This window comes from Engystomops pustulosus, chromosome 1, assembly GCF_040894005.1.
Source record: "Engystomops pustulosus chromosome 1, aEngPut4.maternal, whole genome shotgun sequence".
NCBI classification, from domain to species: domain Eukaryota; kingdom Metazoa; phylum Chordata; class Amphibia; order Anura; family Leptodactylidae; genus Engystomops; species Engystomops pustulosus.
The window spans coordinates 229201396-229223425 of record NC_092411.1 but is presented as its reverse complement, the minus strand read 5'-3'; the positions used below and the strand labels follow the sequence as shown (position 1 = coordinate 229223425).

The window sequence follows — 22030 nt, the reverse complement described above, 5'->3', positions numbered from 1 at the left end:
AACCATTGCATGATCATTGAGGTCGATTCCCTCCACAGCAAAGAGATACATACATAAATCAAGGGTCTCAATGCTGAGCAACGGCAGAGAGAAAGTATCAGAGGTTTAACAGCAACTGCACCAAAGAGCAGGGTAGAGTGTCAGTAAATTTAGAGATGATGTGCCAGACTGAGCACCAGAAGTTGGCCAACACACTACAGTGCCAGAAGACATGCTCCTGACCGCACTGCCAACACAAGAGGACATGGAGTCTGGAAGGAACCCTGTACTACTGTGGGAGGAATTTGTAGCCTGCTTACTGAATCTTACAAGATATAGAGAATATACATAAAAGTGCGTATAGCCAGTCACTACGTTCAGCAGTCAGGGACAGGCCCAAATTCCTCTCAGTTCAGCAGGTATACAGCACTGGGAGTAGTTAGTGGGGGCCCAACCAATTACAAGAAAAAAAAAAAAAAGTGTGAGCGACGAGCCATACCTTTCATATCGTAGAATCGTTCAAAAGGGGTACGGGCCCTTGTAAAGTCAGGGGTAGATCCAAGGGAAGTTAGGCAATGTCATAATACATGATGGGGTTGCAGAGAGCGGGGTTCAGAGATGGCAGAAAACCAATCAGAGGAGGGCCAGCGTTTCCCTCTGAGAAAACCCCCAGGCACATTTCTTTTTCAGGTTTCTGTTTTTAACTATTGGTGTAACCCATAAAATTCTAAGCATATGTGTATGCATATTGTTGCCCTCGTAAAGATGCAGAACACAGACATACAGATGCATATGCCCGAAAATAGATTCAGCATCTACACAGAAGGAAATGCTGTGATTTAAGTCCAAAACCATATAATACACAAATTTGACATTCAACTTTTAACAATTAACACTTAATTTTAAAAACGTACCCTTCACCAGCTACACCCGCAAATCTAGACTTCCTTTAATAGGCTTGGTTACACTTCATTCTGCCGCAGCTGAGAAGTTCTCTGTAGCTTGCACAGTTCACAAGCAAACAACGCCAATATTTTCATCTCTCTATGTTGTACGTTGCCTGGCTGCCTGCTCCTGACCAGGTCCACCCACCTGACAGTTAAAAGCCTAACACAATAGCACTGAATACTGGCAACACCAAAGTAACAGTAGAAAACCTAAAACTTTAAATTGATAGGTATCAGGTCTCTTCCAATTCTTTAAAATGCTCACCTTGCCAACAGCTTTGCGATCCTCCTTAAAAACGACAGTCTCTTCATTTAATGGCCGAATGTCACGCAAAGACTCAATAATCACTAGAGAAGAAAACAGTCATTTATTGTAAAGCTTATTTAAAAAATAGAAATCCAAAAGATAGTAAATATACACACACAGTGTTCTGCATTTTTGTCTGAAAAGATGTATTACTAAGCCTGGCTTGACCACTACTCAGAGAACGGAGTAGGCTTCCTGTTTCATTCTCAGTTTATCAGCTGCGGAGAACATCTCATCTGATATTGAGGATTTATATAAAATAAGGCATCAATATTTTTGCTCCAGTGAAACCCCAGTGAAGAACAGCTATAGAATATGACCCAAGAGGGGCATCAGATCAAGTCATATATAACAAGTGACACCTTTCTAAAAAAGAAATAACATACATCTGAACCAGTAACATTTCATGGTCAAGGGTCACTGGTGCCTTAATTTCCAGGTCATTTTTTTGCAGTTCTGGTCATGTATAAAAACCTTTTTGCCTAACTCTGCACCAAGCTAATAAAAGCAATTCTTTAAATTTTCTCTTATTAGCCATTTGCCTGCTGGCAGGGGTTTTACCTTGTCCCACTGTCTGCTTTCCTTCCCTTCGTTTAGAATGGTTGCCATAGGAATCTGTATCTGAACTCTGGAGAGGAGTAGAGGGTGGGTGGATCTTGTTGGGAGGGGCAGTAGGAGATGATCTGTAGCTTCTGCTTACAAGAGAATATCCTCACTATTACTGGAAGCATGTAAAAAAAAAACTCCAGGACCTTTAGTGTTGTCACAAGCAAGTGACTGATAACATGCTTCAGGTCATCCAATAGCCTATATCTTCTGAACTGAACCCCCCAGCACAGTTCTGGTATTTTAAAGAGGAGACTATCTTTTAACCCCTTCACGACTGCCATACAGCTATATATGTGCTATTTGTAAGTGCCTTGTGCAGATAGTACCTATAAACAAGTCAACACAGCGTCCCATTTAAACGATCATGTCATCCGAATCTCCCATTAAATATCAGGTTTTTGTTTCTAGGCGACACAGAATCAGAGAAATCCACTGTTTAAGAAGAGCAGTCATCAGGTCTCTGTAACCAATTCTGCCACCATTACTGTTGAAGCAGCTCACAGGAATTAAATTGCAGCCTCTTATCTGGTTAATTCATACATTAATCATTCAAAAATTATCTTTTCTGTATTATGTAAATCAGGCTGGTCACATGGTCAGAGGCAGTGATGTCACTCTGTTCCCCCCTCCCCCCGCTCATGTCTGTGTGTAATGTATAGTAAAGCATTGCTAGTGGCTGTGCTTTATCTGCTGCCTGTGACAGACATCAGCATTACCATCTGCTGATCTCCTATACACATGGCTGCATCCTGAAGTAGTTGTATCTCTAACACACAGGCTCCAGGGGGCGCCAGCACCTTGAAGTACATAGAGGAGCCATCACCAGGAGTGACACATCATTATACAGGCTGTCAGTCATGCACTGGGGGTGTGGCTGTGCCTTCCACTCATGAATAAGCTGGACTGCTGAATATGAGAATGACTCATTGGACATCTCACAGGTCCTTTGCATACAGCTTTAGGATCTGATTGCTTAAAGGGGTATTTTCGCCTGGGCAATCAGATCCAAATTCATTAATCTGCCATATATGAACATTTCTTCAATTAGATGTCATTAAAAAATTTTTTTACCTGAGTGAAGATAATTTCTCATAAAATGTAATCATATGGTTCCCTAGAGACAAGACTGTGTCCCTGGATACGGCCACCTCTGCTGGAGTGATTGCACAAAGAAACAAAGTTTTTTTTTTTTTTATATGAAATATCCAGGAGTTACTGCATGTCCCACTGCCGTCCTGCGGTAATGATCGCTGAATCCAGGTGGTCAGGCAGGACTCAATAGCGCATGTCTGGCCACTGCTGCCAAAATGTGAGGTGGTCGTACCCGAGGTAGCTATCTCGTTTCTAAGGTTTAACATGACTACATTTATGAGACGATGTAGGGAAAGGGACAATGCTTTCTAATAGCAGTTTATGAAGATATATTTAGTTTGCAGGGGTTAATTTGCCTGACAGATTCTCTTTGAAAGTTAAAAAAAAAAATAAAAAAGTTATTCTTAAACACAGATCTCAATTCCTGACTGTAATTTTAACAGCAGATATCTCTGGTTGTGTGTAATCTGTAAACAAACCTGATAAGATATCAAAGGGGGCACTACACCAGAATTTATTTTCGGGCGGCATGGCTCAGGGCATATCACCATTGAGCCATCTCCAGCATGTCAGCTAAAGGTAGAATGCAGACGGAGCTGCAGAGGATTTTTTTTTTTATTTAAGTACATGCACTCCCTACCTCAACTCGAAAAATGGTGATGACTGACACTGTTCATATTTATAACATGTGTTGGTAACAATCAAACAATATTACAGCTTATTAAAACATTTAGTGGGGAAAAATGACAAAGCATATAGCAATCTGTCTACTAGTTTATAGAAAAATTTTATTAGTAGAATTTTTTTTTATAGAAGTCTCACAGTCATAAAAATTGTAGCTCCGCCTTCAGAGCAGAGACAGCGCAGTCGCCGTCCTGCGTTCTGCGCAGAAACCCATCTTCTCAGACGAGTGTGCGCAGCTACCAGGAGCTGCATACTGAAGATGACAGGGTAGGAGGCTTCTGGGGTGTAGCCTCAGCTCTGGCTGCTCCACGCCCCAGTAGCCTCTTTAGAAGATTTTAATATTGCTGGAACTTAAAGGGCTATACAACTCTACATGAGAGGAACCTGCCACTGGATCTACCTTAATAGCTAGATCCGTGGTGGTAGGTTTCCTTTAATTACACTTCAGGATTGTTTTTCTAGGGGCAACATGACTGAAAATATCTACTGTTAAAAGTTACAGTTGGGGATGGTAACCGTATTATAAAAATTGAATTAAAAAAAAAAAAAAAAAACTTTCTACAGTGGATATCTACAATTCTGTGTCACCTAGAAACACTTGAATTAATGGATAAATTCTCCTCTTAAATATGACTCCTGAACAGTGTTTATATGTGTCAAGAAGAAGATATAGTCGTCTGAAACTGGTCACCGTCATGACATCCACACCCGTTCCATCTGCATGGGGCATGTGTAATTATGACAGCCATATGGCAGTCGTAAAAGGGTTAAACACACAAGTCCAGCATAGAGCCTCCGGAAAGTGACTTGCGTAACTCAGCACCTAACAAAACATGAAACGTTACCTCGCCTCAGCAAACAATTAGGAAGCCCTTGTGTACCTGCTGAAGACTCTAGTACAGAATAAAGTCAACATGCGTTACTTACATCGGCCTGTTCCAAGTCATTGCAGCAATCTATAATTTATACCTCAAGCTCCGACTGAGTTACAGACAAATTTAGAAGGCTTTTTGTGTAAAAGCTTCCTAAAAGACTTGAGCTCTGTGTCCAGCTATTGTTTTAGGGATCTGTTAAATGAGTAATTATGTATGTGAGGGGGGGAGGGGGGGGTATGTACTGCAGCGACACGGGGTTCCAGTTAGACGCCGTCAAAATGTAAAAACAAAATCACATCAGATTTTTGAACAGAGGTAGTGAAAAGTTCAGCTCTCTGATCACATTGTTGCCAAGAAACAGCTCCCAGGGTTAAACTGATGCGCTCTTGTTAAAAAAAGGATGGGGGGTGGGGGGCTGAGTAGACAAGTGGTCATAGACTTGCCCTGGTCTGTGCCTTTGTTCCAGTGCACCAGTCTCCATTAGCATACAGAGGCTCATCGGTCACGTCATGCAGACAGCAAGCTCATGCCTTTGGCTGCAGACTGTATTAGCAGAATATTTTTGCTTTACAACAGTAATATAATCATTGGAATTTGGACCCATAACTACCGGTAGTTCCATGACAGGGGAAGCTCTATGGAGAGGATTTATCAAAGCTCAGTTTCGGTTTGAAAGAGCCAACACACCCTCCAAAAAAAGCAGGCTGTTTAATTACACATCTACTTCCGCAAATATTGGCTGCTTTAAAAAACACACCCATTGCATACATCAGGTTGTTAACCCCTTCCCGCACCCTGACGTGATTCTACGTCATAGGATGCGGGTAGTTCCCGCACCTTGACGTAGAATCACGTCATGGCGATCGCCCGGGCTCAGAAGCTGAGCCCTTGCGATCGCCGCAGGATCCCAGCGGTACGCGGTAGCTGGGATCCCGCAGTAACAGCGATCCCGACTGTTTAACCCTATAGACGACGCGGTCATAGTGACCGCGGCGTCTATGGTGTATCGGCGCGACGATCGGCACCCTCTGTGCAGGGCACGGAGGTGCCGATCGTTGCCATGGCAACCCAGAGGCACGATCAGGTCCCCTGGGCTGCCTATGGCAGCTGCCTGCTAGGATCGTGCACTGTGCCCGATCTAACAGTGCAGCTGTCAGCCTATGCAGAATGCATAGGCTGACTATGTAATATGCTGCAATACATTAGTATTGCAGCATATTACAATGAACAAGTGATCAAATGATCACTTGTTCATGTCCCACCCTGGGACAAAATAAAACAGTAAAAAAAAAGTTTAAAAAAAAGGTGCAACTAAAAAAAAACTTATTTAAAAAGAATAAAAGTCCCCTTAAGTCCCGTCCCATGCAGTAATCATATAAAACATAAAAAAAGTGAAAATCACCAAAAAAAACACAACATATTGGGTATCACAATGTCCGTAACAACCCGTACAATAAAATAAAATGGTCACTGAACCCGTACGGTGAACGCCGTAAAAAAAAAAAAAACACAAAAAACCTCACAAAAATTATTACATTTTCACATCTGACCGCATAAAAAGTGCATAAAAAGTGATCAAAAAGTAAAATGTACCCCAACATGATACCAAGAAAACGTACAGCTTGTCCCGCAAAAAATAAGCTCTAAACCAGCGCTGTAAACAAAAAAATATAAATGTTCTGCCCATTGTTACATGGCGATACAAAAACAAGTAAATGTCTCACAAAATGAGTTCTATATTCTGCAAAACAAGTTAACCATAAAAAAGCCATATAAATGTGGTAACGCCGTAATCGTGATAACCCATAGAATAAAAATAACACATTATTTTTATGGTACGGTGAACGTCCGAGGAAAAAAATGCTAAAAACCATAAACAAGAATTAATGATTTTTTTAACCACCACCAAGAAAGAGTTAATAAAATCTGATTATTGGCTATTGAGCCCCCCTGTAAATGATGTACCTGAAAAGTGGATCTCATCCACAAAAAAATAATACCCCATATGTCCAAATTACAAAAAAAATAAACATTTTATAGCCTGTAAGATGTGACATTGCAGATCTGCTCTGAATGGCGCCTCCTTCCGTTCTATGCCCGGCCGTGCGCCCGTACAGCAGTCACCACCACATATGGGGCATCCTCATACTCGGGAGACATTGGGTATGAAACTTTGTGGAGTTTTTTGTAATTTAATACATTGTGACGGTTTAATTTTTGGCCAAAATTAATATATTGTCTAAAAAAATGACAGCTTGTAAATTAGACCTCCATTTTGTTTTAACCACTGTGAAGCATCTAAAGGGTTAACATACTTCTTAAAGTTGATTTTTTACACATTGAGGGGTGTAGTTTCTAAAATGGCATAATTTATGGGGGTTTACTGCTGTTTAGGCCTCTCAAAGTCAGTTAAAGCTGAGCAGGTGCCTCTAAATAAGGGTTTTGGCGTTTTTCATAAAAATGAGAAAAATTGCTCCCAAAACTCTGAACCTCCTAACAACCTAGAAAAGAGAGGGGATGCATAAAACCCTATGCCGGTATTAAGCAGACATTCGTGAAATGTTAGTTATAAAGTTACTTGGGTGCTATGACTATCTGCCTGAAAAGCAGAACATTTTGAACTATGAAAATGAAGAATTTTTAGAAATTTTTGCCAAATTTAAGTTTTTTTCATAACTTAACACAAAAGATATCATCAAAATTTTTCTATTACTTTGAAGTACAATGTGTGACGGTAAAACAATCTCAAAATCCCCTGGATATGTTAAAGTGTCAAAAAGTTATAACCTCCTATAATGACACAGGGCAAAATTTTAAAATCAGGCCTGGTCCTAAAGGTCTAAAATGGCATAGACACAAAGGGGTTAAACTCCCAAGATTTAGGTTATACCTAATTGCTCAATAATACCGGAGACCGTTCCAAATGGCTTCAATTCAACATGGTCTGGCAGGCTTATGGATAATTCCTCCACTGCTGGTAACTCCTATAGGAAAAGGAAAATAAAAAAAAAAATAAATAAAATAATATTAACCTTTCTTCATACAAACAATCCATGAACTTTCACATAAAAATTAAAGAAAAAGCTGAAATCTAAAACTTGTGGTTCCCCACAGAATGGAAAAGTGTTTCCAGCTTCTGCATAAACACAGATTTCTGGAGATAATCTCTGAGATTAGCAGGCTAAAGGTGAAGCAATGGCCCGAGCAGCTCCACATGATCATGTTCTATTCCTAGTGGATATTACGAATGTGGAGTCCTCAGACCTTACAATATTTTTACTGCTAGCAGAAAGGTCAAATTCCTATGTGTGGCATATACAGGAACAGAAGACGAGAGGATTGTGCCAATGTTGGAAAATGTCATCTACTCGCATATTAATAAAAATCTGTGGAAGACAAATGCTCTCTGCAACAGCATTTAAAGCAGGCTTTTACACTTGTGCTGGACTGCAGATACTTGATAAACTGGGAAATCATCAGAAACACAGCTTGACATTTCCCACCAGTCATAAAACTGAAGACTGTACAGCCGCTTGTACCGACTGACGACAGAAGTGAAGTAAAAGGAATCTAAAACCGTACAACCACAGGTCCAATTTGTAGAATATGGGCCTATATGCTGGACACCTCCATCTTGGTGAAACTAGAAACCCCCATTTTGGTGAAGATAGTCGGTGCCCGTGACATAATCTGGTCACATGACACCCTGTCATACAAATCACCCCCGTTTCCCTAGAACTGATATAAAACAGTAAAAATCATAAACATGTTTAGTATCGCTGTGTCCCAAAAGATCCGATCTATCAAAATATAATACCGATTATTCCCGGCGTTTAAGCCCGTAAGGAAAATGACACTTTTGCAAAATATTAAAAAAATAAATTAAAAGACATGTAATAAAAAGTGATCAAAAGTCTGCACAGCCCTCAAAAAGGTAGCATCTCATTTTACCAAAAAAATTACATTGAAGCAATAAGGCATTAGTGCCAGAAAACTACAAAATAAAGATTTTTTTATTTTGTATAGGTTTTAATTTTTGTAAACGTACAAAAACATTATAAAACCTATATAAAATTTGGTATCCCCATGATTGTACGGACCCAAAGAATAAAGTAGACATGTCATTTGGGGTGCACAGAAAACGTTGTAAAATCCAAGCCCGCAAGAAAATGGTGCAAAATAATTTTATTATTTTCACTTCATTTAAAAAAAAAAATTCTCACTTCCCAGTACAAGGCATGAAACATTAAATACCATCACTATGAATGCAATTTGTTACACAGAAAACAGGCCCTCACACAGCGCTTTACATAGAAAAATAAAAAAAAATTTGAAGGTGGAGAGTGAAAAATCAAAAGGGGTTAATTAAGTATTTATATTGGGGGGGGGGGATAATTTCAATGGCAGGTTCTCTTTGAATAAGAAAGAACAGCAGAGGGAAAGAAGAACACTTTTTTTTAAGAAAGTACGGTATATTACAAAATTGAAAGATTTTGATCCACAATATTCATGTATACAATGTTGTCAAAAGTTTAGTTACACTTTGAATATAAGTAGAACACAGACAAAGGTCTTCATTCCAGAGAAATCATTTACCACTCCACAAGAGCCATAGATGCTTCCACAAGCAGTGACTAAGGAGCTGCAGCAGCACTGCTGCTATGTCCCGCTGTCCTAACAGCCGCTAGTGAGAGGAGGTGGAGGAGCTGTGTAATTACTGTGGAGGAGAAGCTGACCTGTTTTGTATGAGGAATTGAGGATCCGATCAATGCAGCACCCGGACACAGCACCTCCCTGACCGGATGATGTGTCTCTGTCGCCAATTCAATGTGTGCGGGGCTACCAGAAGCCACGCCCACTATACGCGCCAATGCCTCTGGACTATAGTTGTTGCACATACAGTATGAAAGGCTGAGGCTGTACCAGAGTAAATTGTGCCCATGTGAGACCAACCAGGGAAATGGGGGCTGAAATCCATAGTGCAACATAGACAACATATATACACATTATAGTGGCCGCCTACTTTCAGTCAGCTTCTGAGACCATAGAAATTTATGGATATGACACCACTGGCCAATCATAGCCACTGCTAGTTGCAAGGAATGTCAATTTGTCGTTTTGGCTGTTTGGCCGCCAATCTGGAATTATGTCCCAGTCATGGGCCTGAATAACAACACTGATGTCTGGTCCACTCATCTCTTGTGGCCAATGTTAGAAACTATGCGTGGTCAGGGTAGGCCAGTAGGGCAGCATCCATGGTCTGTACAGAAGAGTGGTCATGGGTGATGGCCATGGTCTGGTTGGGGGGTGCTTCAGGTTAGGGTTACAATTATAAAATATAGTTCCGACTTACATACAAATTCAACTTAAGAACAAACCTACAGAACCAATTTTGTACGTAACCCGAGGACTGCCTGTAGTAATTTTAAAGTTATAACACACAATCTAGAAACCTTTGCAGCCAGGAAGAACTCACCCGATTGTAGAAACTACAATGCAGCAGCAAAAAGTGCGTTATTAGAACCAATGATTCCTGGGATACATCCAGTGTTACCCTGCACTTAGATTTTAGCATACACTACAATACAAGACTACCCCCACTGACCCTTCTGTATGGTTAAGACCGGCCATTGGTTACTTACATCTACAAGTAGCTCATCTTTAGTCTTCAAGGGAACATTATTGTTTTCTATGGGTTCTTCCTCAATTTGAAGCACTGAAGACAGAGAAGATGAAGATGATGATGATGTTGAAGAGGTTGATGAAGAATCTGAATCACTGAAAGACAAACAGACTTGTCATTACTTTGTTTCTAAAACAGACAAAAGGAAAAAAACAATAAGGAAGAACAAAAAAACAGGGTTTACAATTGTTATTTTGCAAAATGAATTATGTACAGATATATGTGCATCACGGTTTCTTTTTACAGGCAGTCCCCGGGTTACGTACAGGGTCTGAAGGTTTGTTCTTAAGTTGAATTTGTATGCAAGTCAGAACGGTATACTTTATCATTGTAACTCCAGACAAATTTTTTTGGTCTTTGCGACAATTGGATTTAAAAAATGTTGGGTTGTCATAAGAATCAGGATTAATAATAAAGCTTCATTACAGACACCTGTGATAACTGTTACAGCTGTTTATTGTAGCCTAGGACTAAAGTACAGAAAATTACCAATTACCAGAGGTCTGTTTGTAACTAGGGGTCGTCTGTAATTTGGGTGTTCTAAAGTAGGAGACCACCTGTATAACCTTTACATACAAATATATACACAAAAGAAGTTTTCCTAGGTTTAAAATATTGATAACAAGGAAACATATGTTAAAGGAAATTAATCACTTTGGATAAAAACAAACAAAAAAAAAAAAAAAAAACACCTATTGACCCCTTATATAACCGCTGTATCGCATTTTTACGTCCTCCATTAAGAGTACTTCTGACGAGCCGCCTTTCTACTTCGAGGCAACAGAAGAAGATTGCGGGACATCGGGTCCCACAAGTGGGGGTGTCGGGCTGTGTCAAGGGCCGGCACTAACATCCGCGAACAGAAACCTCCAATCCGGGGTGTTTAACTCCTTACACGCCACAGTCATGCGCAAAAAAGTCCCCTGTGGATCGGACCCCCCCCGGTGAGGGTTAACTGGGGATACAATCCCTCCTGCTGCAGCCCCGGGGTCCTGCGTGTGCCCCAAAGCTGCCAACTCCTCTTCACACTGGGTTCCACCTCCAAGCAGGACCTGGCTGTAACTAACTGAGCATGTGCATTTACTTATGTTACACACTGCAATGTACATGTGTATTGCAGTGAAAGGGTTTGAACAAGTGCTAAAAATCTAAAATTAATGATAGTTAATCTATACATTTCATCTCAAATAATAAGCCCTCATATGGGCATAATTAGAAGACCGCGCCTGGATAAAGATGAAGAGGGTCGATGATGAGTATTAATAGTTTTTATTGTTTTTTTTAATGTTTTCAAAGTGGTTTATTTCCTTTAAATAGGTCCCCAATATCAAATTGCTGGGGTTCAACACCAAGCACCACCGCAGCTCATGTCTTGCTAGCAGCTGACAGACAATGAAACTTGACGCAGATTCCATTCACATGATTCCTGATTACATATATTTATGTTGCAGGTATTTCTATAGACACGGCTATTGACCATAAGAAGGGCTTTTCAGTAGGCATACAATTTCTTGATCTTTCCTCCGTTAATTCATTTTGTAGAAGATGCTACTTTCTTATTACAAATACAAGTAAAAATTACGTTTTACTCTATACAATATTGTTTCACCATTTGGATTATATTTACCAAGAGAGGTGAACAGAGATTTTTTTCTCTATGGATGCAGACTCCATTCTCTTTGTAGTGCTCAGGCCAGGTTACAACAATGCTGGCCAAATGTGCACAAAAAGACAATGGAGGAGATTTATCGCTGTACTTACGTCTGTCTTCAAAACATCTCGCAATTATCGATTCTGCCAAATTTGCAACATTTTTGCCAAGGCTCTCAACTTCAGGCAATTTACTCAGTATTTATCAAGTGAATGCAAAATTGCATGACACTTACATAGTGCTACTTTTCAAGAAATTGCAACTTTAGATGAAAATCCACTCCAGTCTTCCACTGGCATAGGAAAGGAATAGTTGCGACAAACTGCAACTTGTGAGCAACTTTTTAATTAAAAAATTCTGTATCCACTGCAGACAGGAACATCTTATAATCCACAGTTATCTAGATGTTATCTAACATGATACAGCAAAAGGAGTCATAACAGCCTCTATTCGCCACTAATAAATGGCTTAAAGGGAACCTGTCACCAGACTTTCAAAAATAGCTAGTGACAGGTTCCCCCAAAGTGCCCTACTACACTTTTAGCTAAAAATTGTTTTCTTTAAATCCCCTTATATTAACTTTATCCTATATTACTTGGCAACAAAGGGGAGGTGTCCTGATTGGCCGGCATCTTTCACTTTCTCCTCCCTTTGCCTTCTGCCTCTTTACTATTCAGCAGATCATGTCATGTGAACAGGGTTATGTCACTTAAGGTCCTTTACCCTTTACAAAATGTACCCCAGGTATGTATCTGATCACATGAAATCTCAGAATGCCTCCATGGACTTCTACTCCTCTCCATCCTAAATGGAGGCTGCTGTGATTTCATGTGATTTCATACATACATGTGGTACAGTTTGCTAATGTTAGGAGGCTAGATGTCACCCTGCCATGAATGCAACACAGGGCATTGTGTAAAAAAAATTGACACAATATTTACCTATAGGTAAAAAGAGCTTAATATATCTGTAGTTGAATACTAACAGACAGTCCCCAAGTACAAAGTGGCTGGACATTGATTTGATGAGACACAAGAGCCATCAAAATAAAAGGTGTGGTTTACTGGCAGCCTAGGAGAGGAGAAGAGTCAAAACCCAGGTGACATGTCAGGAAACAATTTGCGTATCAGAAAAGAGCTTGCACTTTCTGCCCAAAAACTTTCTGACAATGAAATAGAAGTCTAAAGTAAATAGAGCAGAACAGAAAGGCAAACGCAGCATCTACCACACTGAGGAAAGCACAGTACACAGGAAGACACCACAAGCTCAAACGATCCACTATTAGAGTCTACAGATTAAATGGACAGTACTAGCAAAGACAAGCATTACGGCAGATCTTTAAAAGGAGTTTTCTGGGTTAAAAATATTCTCAATATATCCCCCGAAAAGGTGCTCAAGATAAGATATGCTTTACACAGTGGCTGATGACAAAGGAAACAGAAAAGTGTTCTCTCTATAGTAATTAGACAAGGTCACTGCAGGTCACTTCTCATTGATTAGAATTGGAGGGCGCCATCTACAACACAATTCATTCCATGTTTATGCACCGTTTATTAGCTATTAAGAACAACGTATAACAGCAATAAAGTCCTGACCCCTCTAGCGCTGCTGGATAGATCAGTAGGCTCCAGTTCCAGTCTTGCTCTGCCTGGTGTAGAAGCTTTCTCTCATAAAAGTACACAGGCTGTAGCGAGAGCACGGTACACCACGGGAGAGCAGCAGAGTTGAGCAAATTGATAAATAGTATCTAGTTGTTCTGAAAATTTTCCCTCATTTGCCTGACCTGTGCAGTGAGTAGAGGTGGCCATGAGCTCCACTGATGGTTGAACCTTCTGCATACAAGACATTCATGGTGCTTGCACACATACAAAATGGGTGCACTAAAGATGTGTGCCGGATGGATTTACTGGCCTAAACCATTGCACCTGAACTAACATCTTGGGACTCTTATGTGACAAATATCCCAGATAAAAATAACACTTTTAAGACAACAGAAAGAAAAAATATATATATCACTGTGTAACTATGTGTAGTGCTCATACTACTTATTACATAGCCTACCTGTCAGATGAGGAGTCCTCGGAAGAGCTTTCTATGCCATTGTAAGCCTCCACAGCATCAATCTTGACAAAAGAAGGCACGAACACAGGCCCTTGAACACTTCCATTGTGTTCACCAACCGTGTGGTTTTGGAAATGTAGGCCTTCAAGTTGCTCAGCTACCTCCATATCTTCCTGTGGTTGTAGATTGCAAGGCAACAAGTCAATGGCCACAGGCGGCCTCTCCCCGTCGGCCACAGGCGGCCTCTCCCCGTCGGCCACAGGCGGCCTCTCCCCGTCGGCCACAGGCGGCCTCTCCCCGTCGGCCACAGGCGGCCTCTCCCCGTCGGCCACAGGCGGCCTCTCCCCGTCGGCCACAGGCGGCCTCTCCCCGTCGGCCACAGGCGGCCTCTCCCCGTCGGCCACAGGCGGCCTCTCCCCGTCGGCCACAGGCGGCCTCTCCCCGTCGGCCACAGGCGGCCTCTCCCCGTCGGCCACAGGCGGCCTCTCCCCGTCGGCCACAGGCGGCCTCTCCCCGTCGGCCACAGGCGGCCTCTCCCCGTCGGCCACAGGCGGCCTCTCCCCGTCGGCCACAGGCGGCCTCTCCCCGTCGGCCACAGGCGGCCTCTCCCCGTCGACGATAATCTGTTCTCCATTATCATGTGAGGAATCCCCTTCATTGCATCCAGCTTGAGCACTTTCAGAATCATCATTACATTTATGCAGTGGTGAGTTGTCTAGAATATATGATGCTGTTACAGCAGTCTTTTCATCTTCTGCTCCAGGAAGATTATTATTGTTCTGCAATATTTCTATATTTTCTTTAGGTAAAGACATTTCCTCCTGTGTTTCCATGGCAATCTGTAATCCACAGTTAAAAAAATAAATAAATTATACAAAGACAACAATAATTCACTAATTAAAGTTACAGAGCCCATTAACCTCTTAACAACCTTGCCCTTTTCAGCTTTTTCACTTCCATTTTTCACTCCCCACCTTCAAAAGTCTATAACTTTTTATTTTTTCACATAAAGAGCTGTGTTTGAATTTGTTTTCTGCATAACAAACTGCACTTCATAGTGATGGTATTTAATATTTCCTGCCGTGTACTGGGAAGCGGAAAAAAAAATTCCAAATACAGTAAAAAACGCATTTGTGCTGTTTTCTTGTGGGCATGGATTTTGCGGCTTTCACGGTCTACTTTATTCTTTGTGTTGGTGCAACCATGGGGATACAAAGTCTGTATAGGTTTTATAATGCTTTCATACATATACAAAAATTAAAACCTATACAAAAACTTTTTTTATTTTGCCATCTTCTGGCTCTAATAACTTTGTCATACTTTGGTGTGCAGAGCTGTGGGTGGTGTCATGTTTTTGCGCCTGAAGACGTTTTCAATTTTGCCATTTTTAGGAATGTACGACCTTTCAATCTGTTTTTATAGAATTCTTTATATTTTTTAAAATGGCAACAAAATGACATTTTCAACTTTGGGCAACATTTTCCGTTACGGGGTTAAACGCAGTGAAAAACTTATTTTATGATAGATCAGGCATTTTCAGACACGACGATACCTAATGTGTATGATTTTTAGTGTTTATATTTATATCAGTTCTAGGGAAAAGGAGTGATCTGAATTTTTAGGTTTATTGTCATTTTTTATTTATTTTTGCTACTTTTCAACTCCCTAAGGTACTTTAACCCTAGATTGTCTGATCGATCCTATCATATACTGCCATACTATAGTATGGCAGTACATGCAGATTTTCCTCTTCATTCATTACAATGTTAAAACGAGACAGCCTTGGGTCTTCGGAAGACCAAGGCTCATGTCGACGGATCGCTGCTCCTGATGTTGTCATGGGGAGCGACGATCATCGGCAGGATGGCAGCGCCCATGATCGACGATATAGCACCCGCGATCGGTGCTAGCACGGTGTTACCAGTAAGTATTTGCTGCAAAGACTTACCAGCTATGGAGAGGGCTCAGCCCGTGAGCCCTCTCCAAGCACCGGTACCCGTAGTAATCGGTAAGACGTAGTAGTCGGTAAGACAGATTTGAAACTTCTGTAAAGAGTTTATTGGATGAAGTCAATAAAAGGAAAATGCTGCTTTATGAATGTTCAGCATCAGGATAAAATATGCAGGTTTCTAAGTTTCTCCAGCTTCTGTTACATATTAATGTGGCTAAGATCCTCCAGACTGTCCAACAACAAATGAGGATGAGCCATGTTGGAGTCCAACATTGCAGCCGGATATCTAGAGAAAAATTAGTGCATCAGATAAACTAGATTTTCCTATAAACCATAATCAGAATGCAGTGGACATTTTATGGGCTTTATTTCTCTACAAACATTAATTCAGTACAATCATAGACATAATTTTGTCATAATTTTGTCCAAAACTATGTGGCCTGCCATCTTGCCTTATTGTTTGCAGCAATATTCAGTGAAATACTTTACAGAAACTTCCTGTGATCCTTTGTGATGTACAGTAAATGAGATGACTGCTGCACAGAATACCCTACTGGAATATGGGACATGACATGAACTCTGGACTTTTCTTCCTAAACTAGCTCTCCTCTCCTGAGAACATTTCTATATTCAAGTATGGCTCATTGTAATGAATATGCAGAAGCCATTTCAGCCTCGGATCAAACAAAGACCCGATGTTGTCATGGCAATCGATCGCTGCCCCCTCCCCCCATGATGTTTGGGGGAGCGACGATCGGAGGTAAGATGGCGGTGCAAATGCAAGCACCGACCGTGGGTGTTAGTGATGGGTCTTTGCTGCAATATGCAGCAAAGCCCATCTCTGTGTGAAGTGGCTCAACCCCTTCATAGCCCCCTTCATAGCTCTGTGGCGGAAATATATGTCACAGGATCGTGAAGGGGTTAAAAGGAAACCTACCATTTAGAATGGTCGGTGTAAGCTGTAAGTACCGGGCACCAGCTCAGGGTGAGCTGGTGCCGGTACTTACTTTCGTTAGTGTTATAAACCGCTGTATCACGGTTTTAACACTTTTTAAACTTTAGAGCAGAAAGGGCTTCGACGCTGCGCGCGACCGTGCGCGCGCATCATCTCCGCTATTTCCTATGTAGGCGCGCGCACGATCGTGCGCACGCAGCGCCGAAGCCTCTCCTGCTCTAAAGTTTAAAAAGTGTTAAAACCGCAATACCGCGATTTATAACACTAACGAAAGTAAGTACCGGCACCAGCTCACCCTGAGCTGGTGCTCGGTACTTACAGCTTACCCCTGCCATTCTAAGTGTTAGGTTTCCTTTAAACCATTCTGTCAGAGGATGGTCCATTTGTGTGTGGAGTAAACAAAATTAACTTTTTTCTACATGTAGCTACTTTTCATGCATAAACTAAATATCTTACAATTTGGGCAATAAAAGTATTCTAAGAAATATTTTTGTGTTGCTAAGTTCCAAGGCCCAGCTCACACCTGCATTTGGACCTCCATCATCATCTTACGTCACTAAAACAATAATAAATGGAAGACTAACAGATTTGTTAAAGTGTACATTGACTTTTCCTAGCTTCTTTTAGTGTCTGTCTCCACCACTTCCATTAGGCTTTTGTTATTTTAGACTGCTGCTTCTGTCCAATTTTCCAGTCAAATAACAGAAGCCATTAAATGTCTATTGAAATCAATGGGTCTGTTAGTCTTCCGTTATTGTTGCTTTAGTAATGGAAGATAATAGTGGAGGTCCACACTCAGCCTAAGCCATGCCTTATTCCTGTTCAGACATTATTGTCATTATGTCATGTGTTCATGTATTTCATCCTGATCACGTGCATTTTTCCTCTTTCACTCTAGTGTTCTCTACAACTAACGTAGCAATGACGTCAATATTATATGTGACAAGTCACATGACGTAAGAAGCCAACACAGCAGTGGTCAATGGAACATGCTATTGGGAACAAGAATCTTATCTATGGCTTTGCTTTTTCTTCATCTGTGACATTTTATGTTCCAAGTGCAATTTAGCATCATAGAAGTAAAATCTCAAATCCGCCCACGCCCTCTACCAGAAGGCATTTGTGACTTATTTATAAAAAAAAAAAAGTTGCAAATCCCCTCAAGTCCTTAACATCACAATCACCACATGCATTAATAAATAAATAACAACCAAAATAAATCACCATATAGCACACAGAAATTAGTGGACATTTATCAGGTGTTCTAGTGGTCTGTGGCAACATGTCCCCAAAAGTTATAGCCATGTGTATAAGAAGCAGTGTATCTATAGAAACATCCATGAGACGTCACCTGTGGAGAGGAGCGGACCAGAATGTTAAAGGAAATCTACCACTTTGATTAAACTACAGTTACTCACCTATACTCCTCTTCTCCTTGTTCCTTGCACTGGTCATTAGGCTTGACGCACCAGGAACGCCCGAGAAAAAAGTTACTGAAGAAGCCCAAAGCAGGGGGGAAGCAATGTCTGGTGCTCCTGCCTGTTAATTGTTTACGTCTCTTAAAGGAAACCTACCACTTGTAGTGGCAGGTTTCAGATGGAAATACCGGGCACCAGCTCAGGGTGAGCTGGTGCCGGAGCTTATTTTTGTTAGTGTTTTAAACTTTATAGCCGGCGCAGGAAGGTACGCGCTCGGCGCTTACCATGCTCACGGCTCTCCTTCACTTCCTATGTAGCTGCGCGCACGGTAAGCGCCGAGCGCGTACCTCCCTGCGCCGGCTATAAAGTTTAAAATGTGTTTTAAACCGCGATTTAAAACACTAACAAAAATAAGCTCCGTTTCCATCAGAAACTTGCCACTTCAAGTGGTAGGTTTCCTTTAAGTGATGTCACCTCCCTATCCCATGCTGGAGTGAATAATTAAGAGCACGGAGAAACGGACATCACTTCCTCACACTCCAAGCCGTTTTTATAACTTTTTTCAGTCGTACTACCGCTTGGCTCGGCGCGCTGTTATAAAGCTAATTATGAACGCCTCCAGCATGCATGTCATAGCCCGGCCCACCCTACCTGTCCTGAGAGATTATGCTAGTGCACATGCACTACAACCCAGGCAAACACGAAGAAGAGAACATTCAAACTCTTTGCAGGTGTTGACCTGGATGGGACTTGAACTCAGGACCCCAGGGCTGCTAGGCTGTAGTGCTAACCAGTGAACATTTGGGTCCATGCTTTGCTACCCCTGGACATAAGAAAACATAACATAAAAATCTTAGTTCTGGCAAAGCAGTAATGTAACCTGAGATTATGGGCAACCCCAATGTAACATGTGATGCCTCATGGCTGGTCTTCAGTCACACGCAGCCTGAAGTGAAAATGGAGTCTAATAACGGCGCCGTGTTACACAGCAGCAGTGTGTGTGAAGAGAGCAGCGATCACTCACCAGTCAGTCAGTCAGTCAATCCGCCGGCCACAGCTACACACCAGTGACACAAGCATGCACCACACGCTGGCCGGCTTCGCGCTCCAAGCCTCGCTGTGAGCTGTGCTCCTTCCTGTTCTGTGATTGGCTCACTCGTTCGGCGCCGGATCCTATCCCCTTTCTCATTGGGCTCGTACCTGTTGGGGCGTACTTCGCACCAGACTGTTGGCTCTGGAGTGACGTCACTTGCAGCGGCATGCGTTACCTCTGTTCGTCGCTGCTGCTGGTCACATGACACTGACGACACGTGATTTTTCTGTTATGAATCTGTGAAAAAAGTTTTTACTTACATTTCTAATCACTTTTCACAAATACTTTTAACAAACACTTAAAAAAAGAGTTTAACCCCATAGAAACCGGCCTTTCTTTTCATTTTCCACTTTGTGCCATGTCTTTTGCCATGTGATTGTTTGAGAAGCCATAAAAGGGATTCTACTTTCATATGGCATCTTTAACCCTTTAACCGTTTTTTGGGTTTTCATTTTATTTTTCCATGTTAAGTGCTGCATAAGTGCTTGTCCTCTGTTTGCACTTCATGGTGATGATGTTTAATATCCCATGTCGTGTACTGGGAAGCAGGAAAAAATTCCAAATTAAGTGAAATCCGTGAAAAATGCATTTTTGCCATTTTATTGTTTTTACGGCTTTCACTGTGCACCCCAAATGACATGTCTACTTTGGGTCGCTACGATCACAGGGATACCAAATTTGTAAAGGTTTTATTGTGTAGTTAAAACATCTACAAAAATTAAAACCTGAGTTGTGTGTGGTGTTATCTTTTGATGATGTTTTCAATGCTACCATTTTGCCTTTTGATCACTTTTTATAGACATTTTTTACTTTGGGGACAATTTTACATTAGGGGGTTAAACGCCGGGAATAATCGTTATTAAATTATGATAGATCAGACATTTTGGACGTGGCGATACCTAACATATTTATGATTTTGACTGTTTATTTATATTTATCTCTAAGGAAAGGGGAGGAATTGACTTTTTTTTTTTACTTTTTTTAACTATATTTCAGACTTCCTGGGGTACCTAAAATAAAAAAAAAAATTTGTAATCATTTATTCTTTTTTACTATTTTTCCTCATCCACATAATCTATTATAATGGGCATAGTGTCATAGTAACATATTGCCAGTCCCTGATGACGCCACGGGGAGCGTCAATCTTAGCTAAGATAGCGGCGCCCACATGCCAACGTGCCACTGGCTTTTTTTTTTAATTGACCCTTCATGTTTTGAAAAAGTACGATGAGAGAGATATCAAAGCTTCTTAAGAAAGACAAAAAAAATTGTATTACTATATTCCAATACCTGTAACTTTATATACTCCTGAGTAAGGGGTAATTTTATGAAATTTCGGGAAATTTACTAATATTAACATTTTAATATGGCAAAACTAGCATTCAATGTTTGGGATTTTTTAATGTTTTAATAGTATGCGCACTTCTGATTTTTGTTTGTTCATTTTGTGTGTTCTATGGAAAAGGGTGTTGGCCATTTGAACAGTTGTATGTTTTACATTTTTTAGTAAAATTTTTTGACTACCGTATTTTTCAGACTATAGGTCGCACAATAAAATGCTTTGATTTTCTCCTTAGAAATCAAAGGTGCGCCTTATAGTCCAGTGCGCCTTATATATTAACCACACTTACAGACATGGCCGGCGTCAGCACCCGGCGTACCCGGGCAAGTGCCGGGGCCCCGGAGCTCCCAGTGGGGCCCACGGCACACGTTGGCCCGATCACAAAACTCAATTACATCGGCATCCTTGTGTTGCTGATGTAATTGAGAGCCGGCGTGCAGGTCACGGGGAGCGTCGCTGCAAGGTGATCGCAGGGGCACTGACAAGCAGAGCGTCTCTGCTCGCTGTGCAGGACGCCGGCCGGCGATGTGATGACCTCACGCCGCCAGCGTCCCTGCTGCCGCACAGTAGAAGCTGCGCTGAAGACGGTGGCCCCAGAAGAGGTGAAGTGGAGCGCGAGATAGAGCCCTGGACCTGCGCGCATGAGGTGAGTTAATGTTTATTATTTTTCTACCGCCCATAATATGGTACTTTATGTGCATTTATATTGTATATTCTGTATATTCTTAATTAACGGAGCCTGGCTGTCACAGTTGACACAAGTTTGTGGGGCTGTATATTAATTCATGGAGCAACTGTATGAAAAAATGCATTTGTGTATTTTAATACATTGTCAAAAATGAAAACTTTTTCATACTATGGTGTAGGAGCTGTGTGTGGTGTCATCTTTTACGAGATGAGCTGACGTTTTCATCGCTACCATTTTGAGGACTGTGCCACTTTTTGATCACTTTTTGTAAAAATTTTTATGTGATGTAAAATGGTGTAAAAGTCGCGTTTTGGATAATTAGGCACCATCTTCCATTATGGGGTTTACTGTCAGGAATAACCATTTTTATATTTCGATCAGACATTTTGAGACGCAGTGATGCCTGTTTTTAGGATTTTTACTGTTTACTTAGTTATATATCAGTTGTAGATAAATTAACCCTAGATGGCCTGATCACTACTGTATTGCAGTATATGGCATTTTTTACATAGGATTCGTTACAATGTGTACATGTACGGTGTAGAGCGCTAAGAGGTTAATTCTTGGACCAGCGAACTATTTATTCATGAAATTGTGTGTGTTTTAATGCCGCCACATGAGTTTACTGCTAAGGGGCCCACTGAGGCTCTGTCGCCCAAGGGCCCACTGATTCCTGGAGCCGGCCCTGCTTACAG

General features: G+C 41.3%; 1 protein-coding gene across 2 annotated transcripts in view; it reads right to left on the bottom strand.

The window, feature by feature from the left end:
• NAF1 (nuclear assembly factor 1 ribonucleoprotein) overlaps positions 1–19493 on the bottom strand; it is a 44365-nt gene extending 24872 nt beyond the window's left edge. The window contains exons 1-5 of one of the 2 annotated variants that reach the window (XM_072120394.1): positions 19413–19493; positions 13889–14727; positions 10136–10271; positions 7384–7477; positions 1192–1274 (exon numbers count right to left, since the gene is read on the bottom strand). In XM_072120394.1, the coding sequence (XP_071976495.1) occupies positions 1192–1274; positions 7384–7477; positions 10136–10271; positions 13889–14721 (1146 nt within the window). In that variant the 5' untranslated portion in view covers positions 14722–14727; positions 19413–19493. Of the gene's footprint in view, positions 1–1191; positions 1275–7383; positions 7478–10135; positions 10272–13888; positions 14728–19236 lie in introns of both variants that reach the window. The other variant, XM_072120386.1, reaches the window with a different exon arrangement.
• Between the last annotated feature and the right edge of the window lie 2537 nt (positions 19494–22030).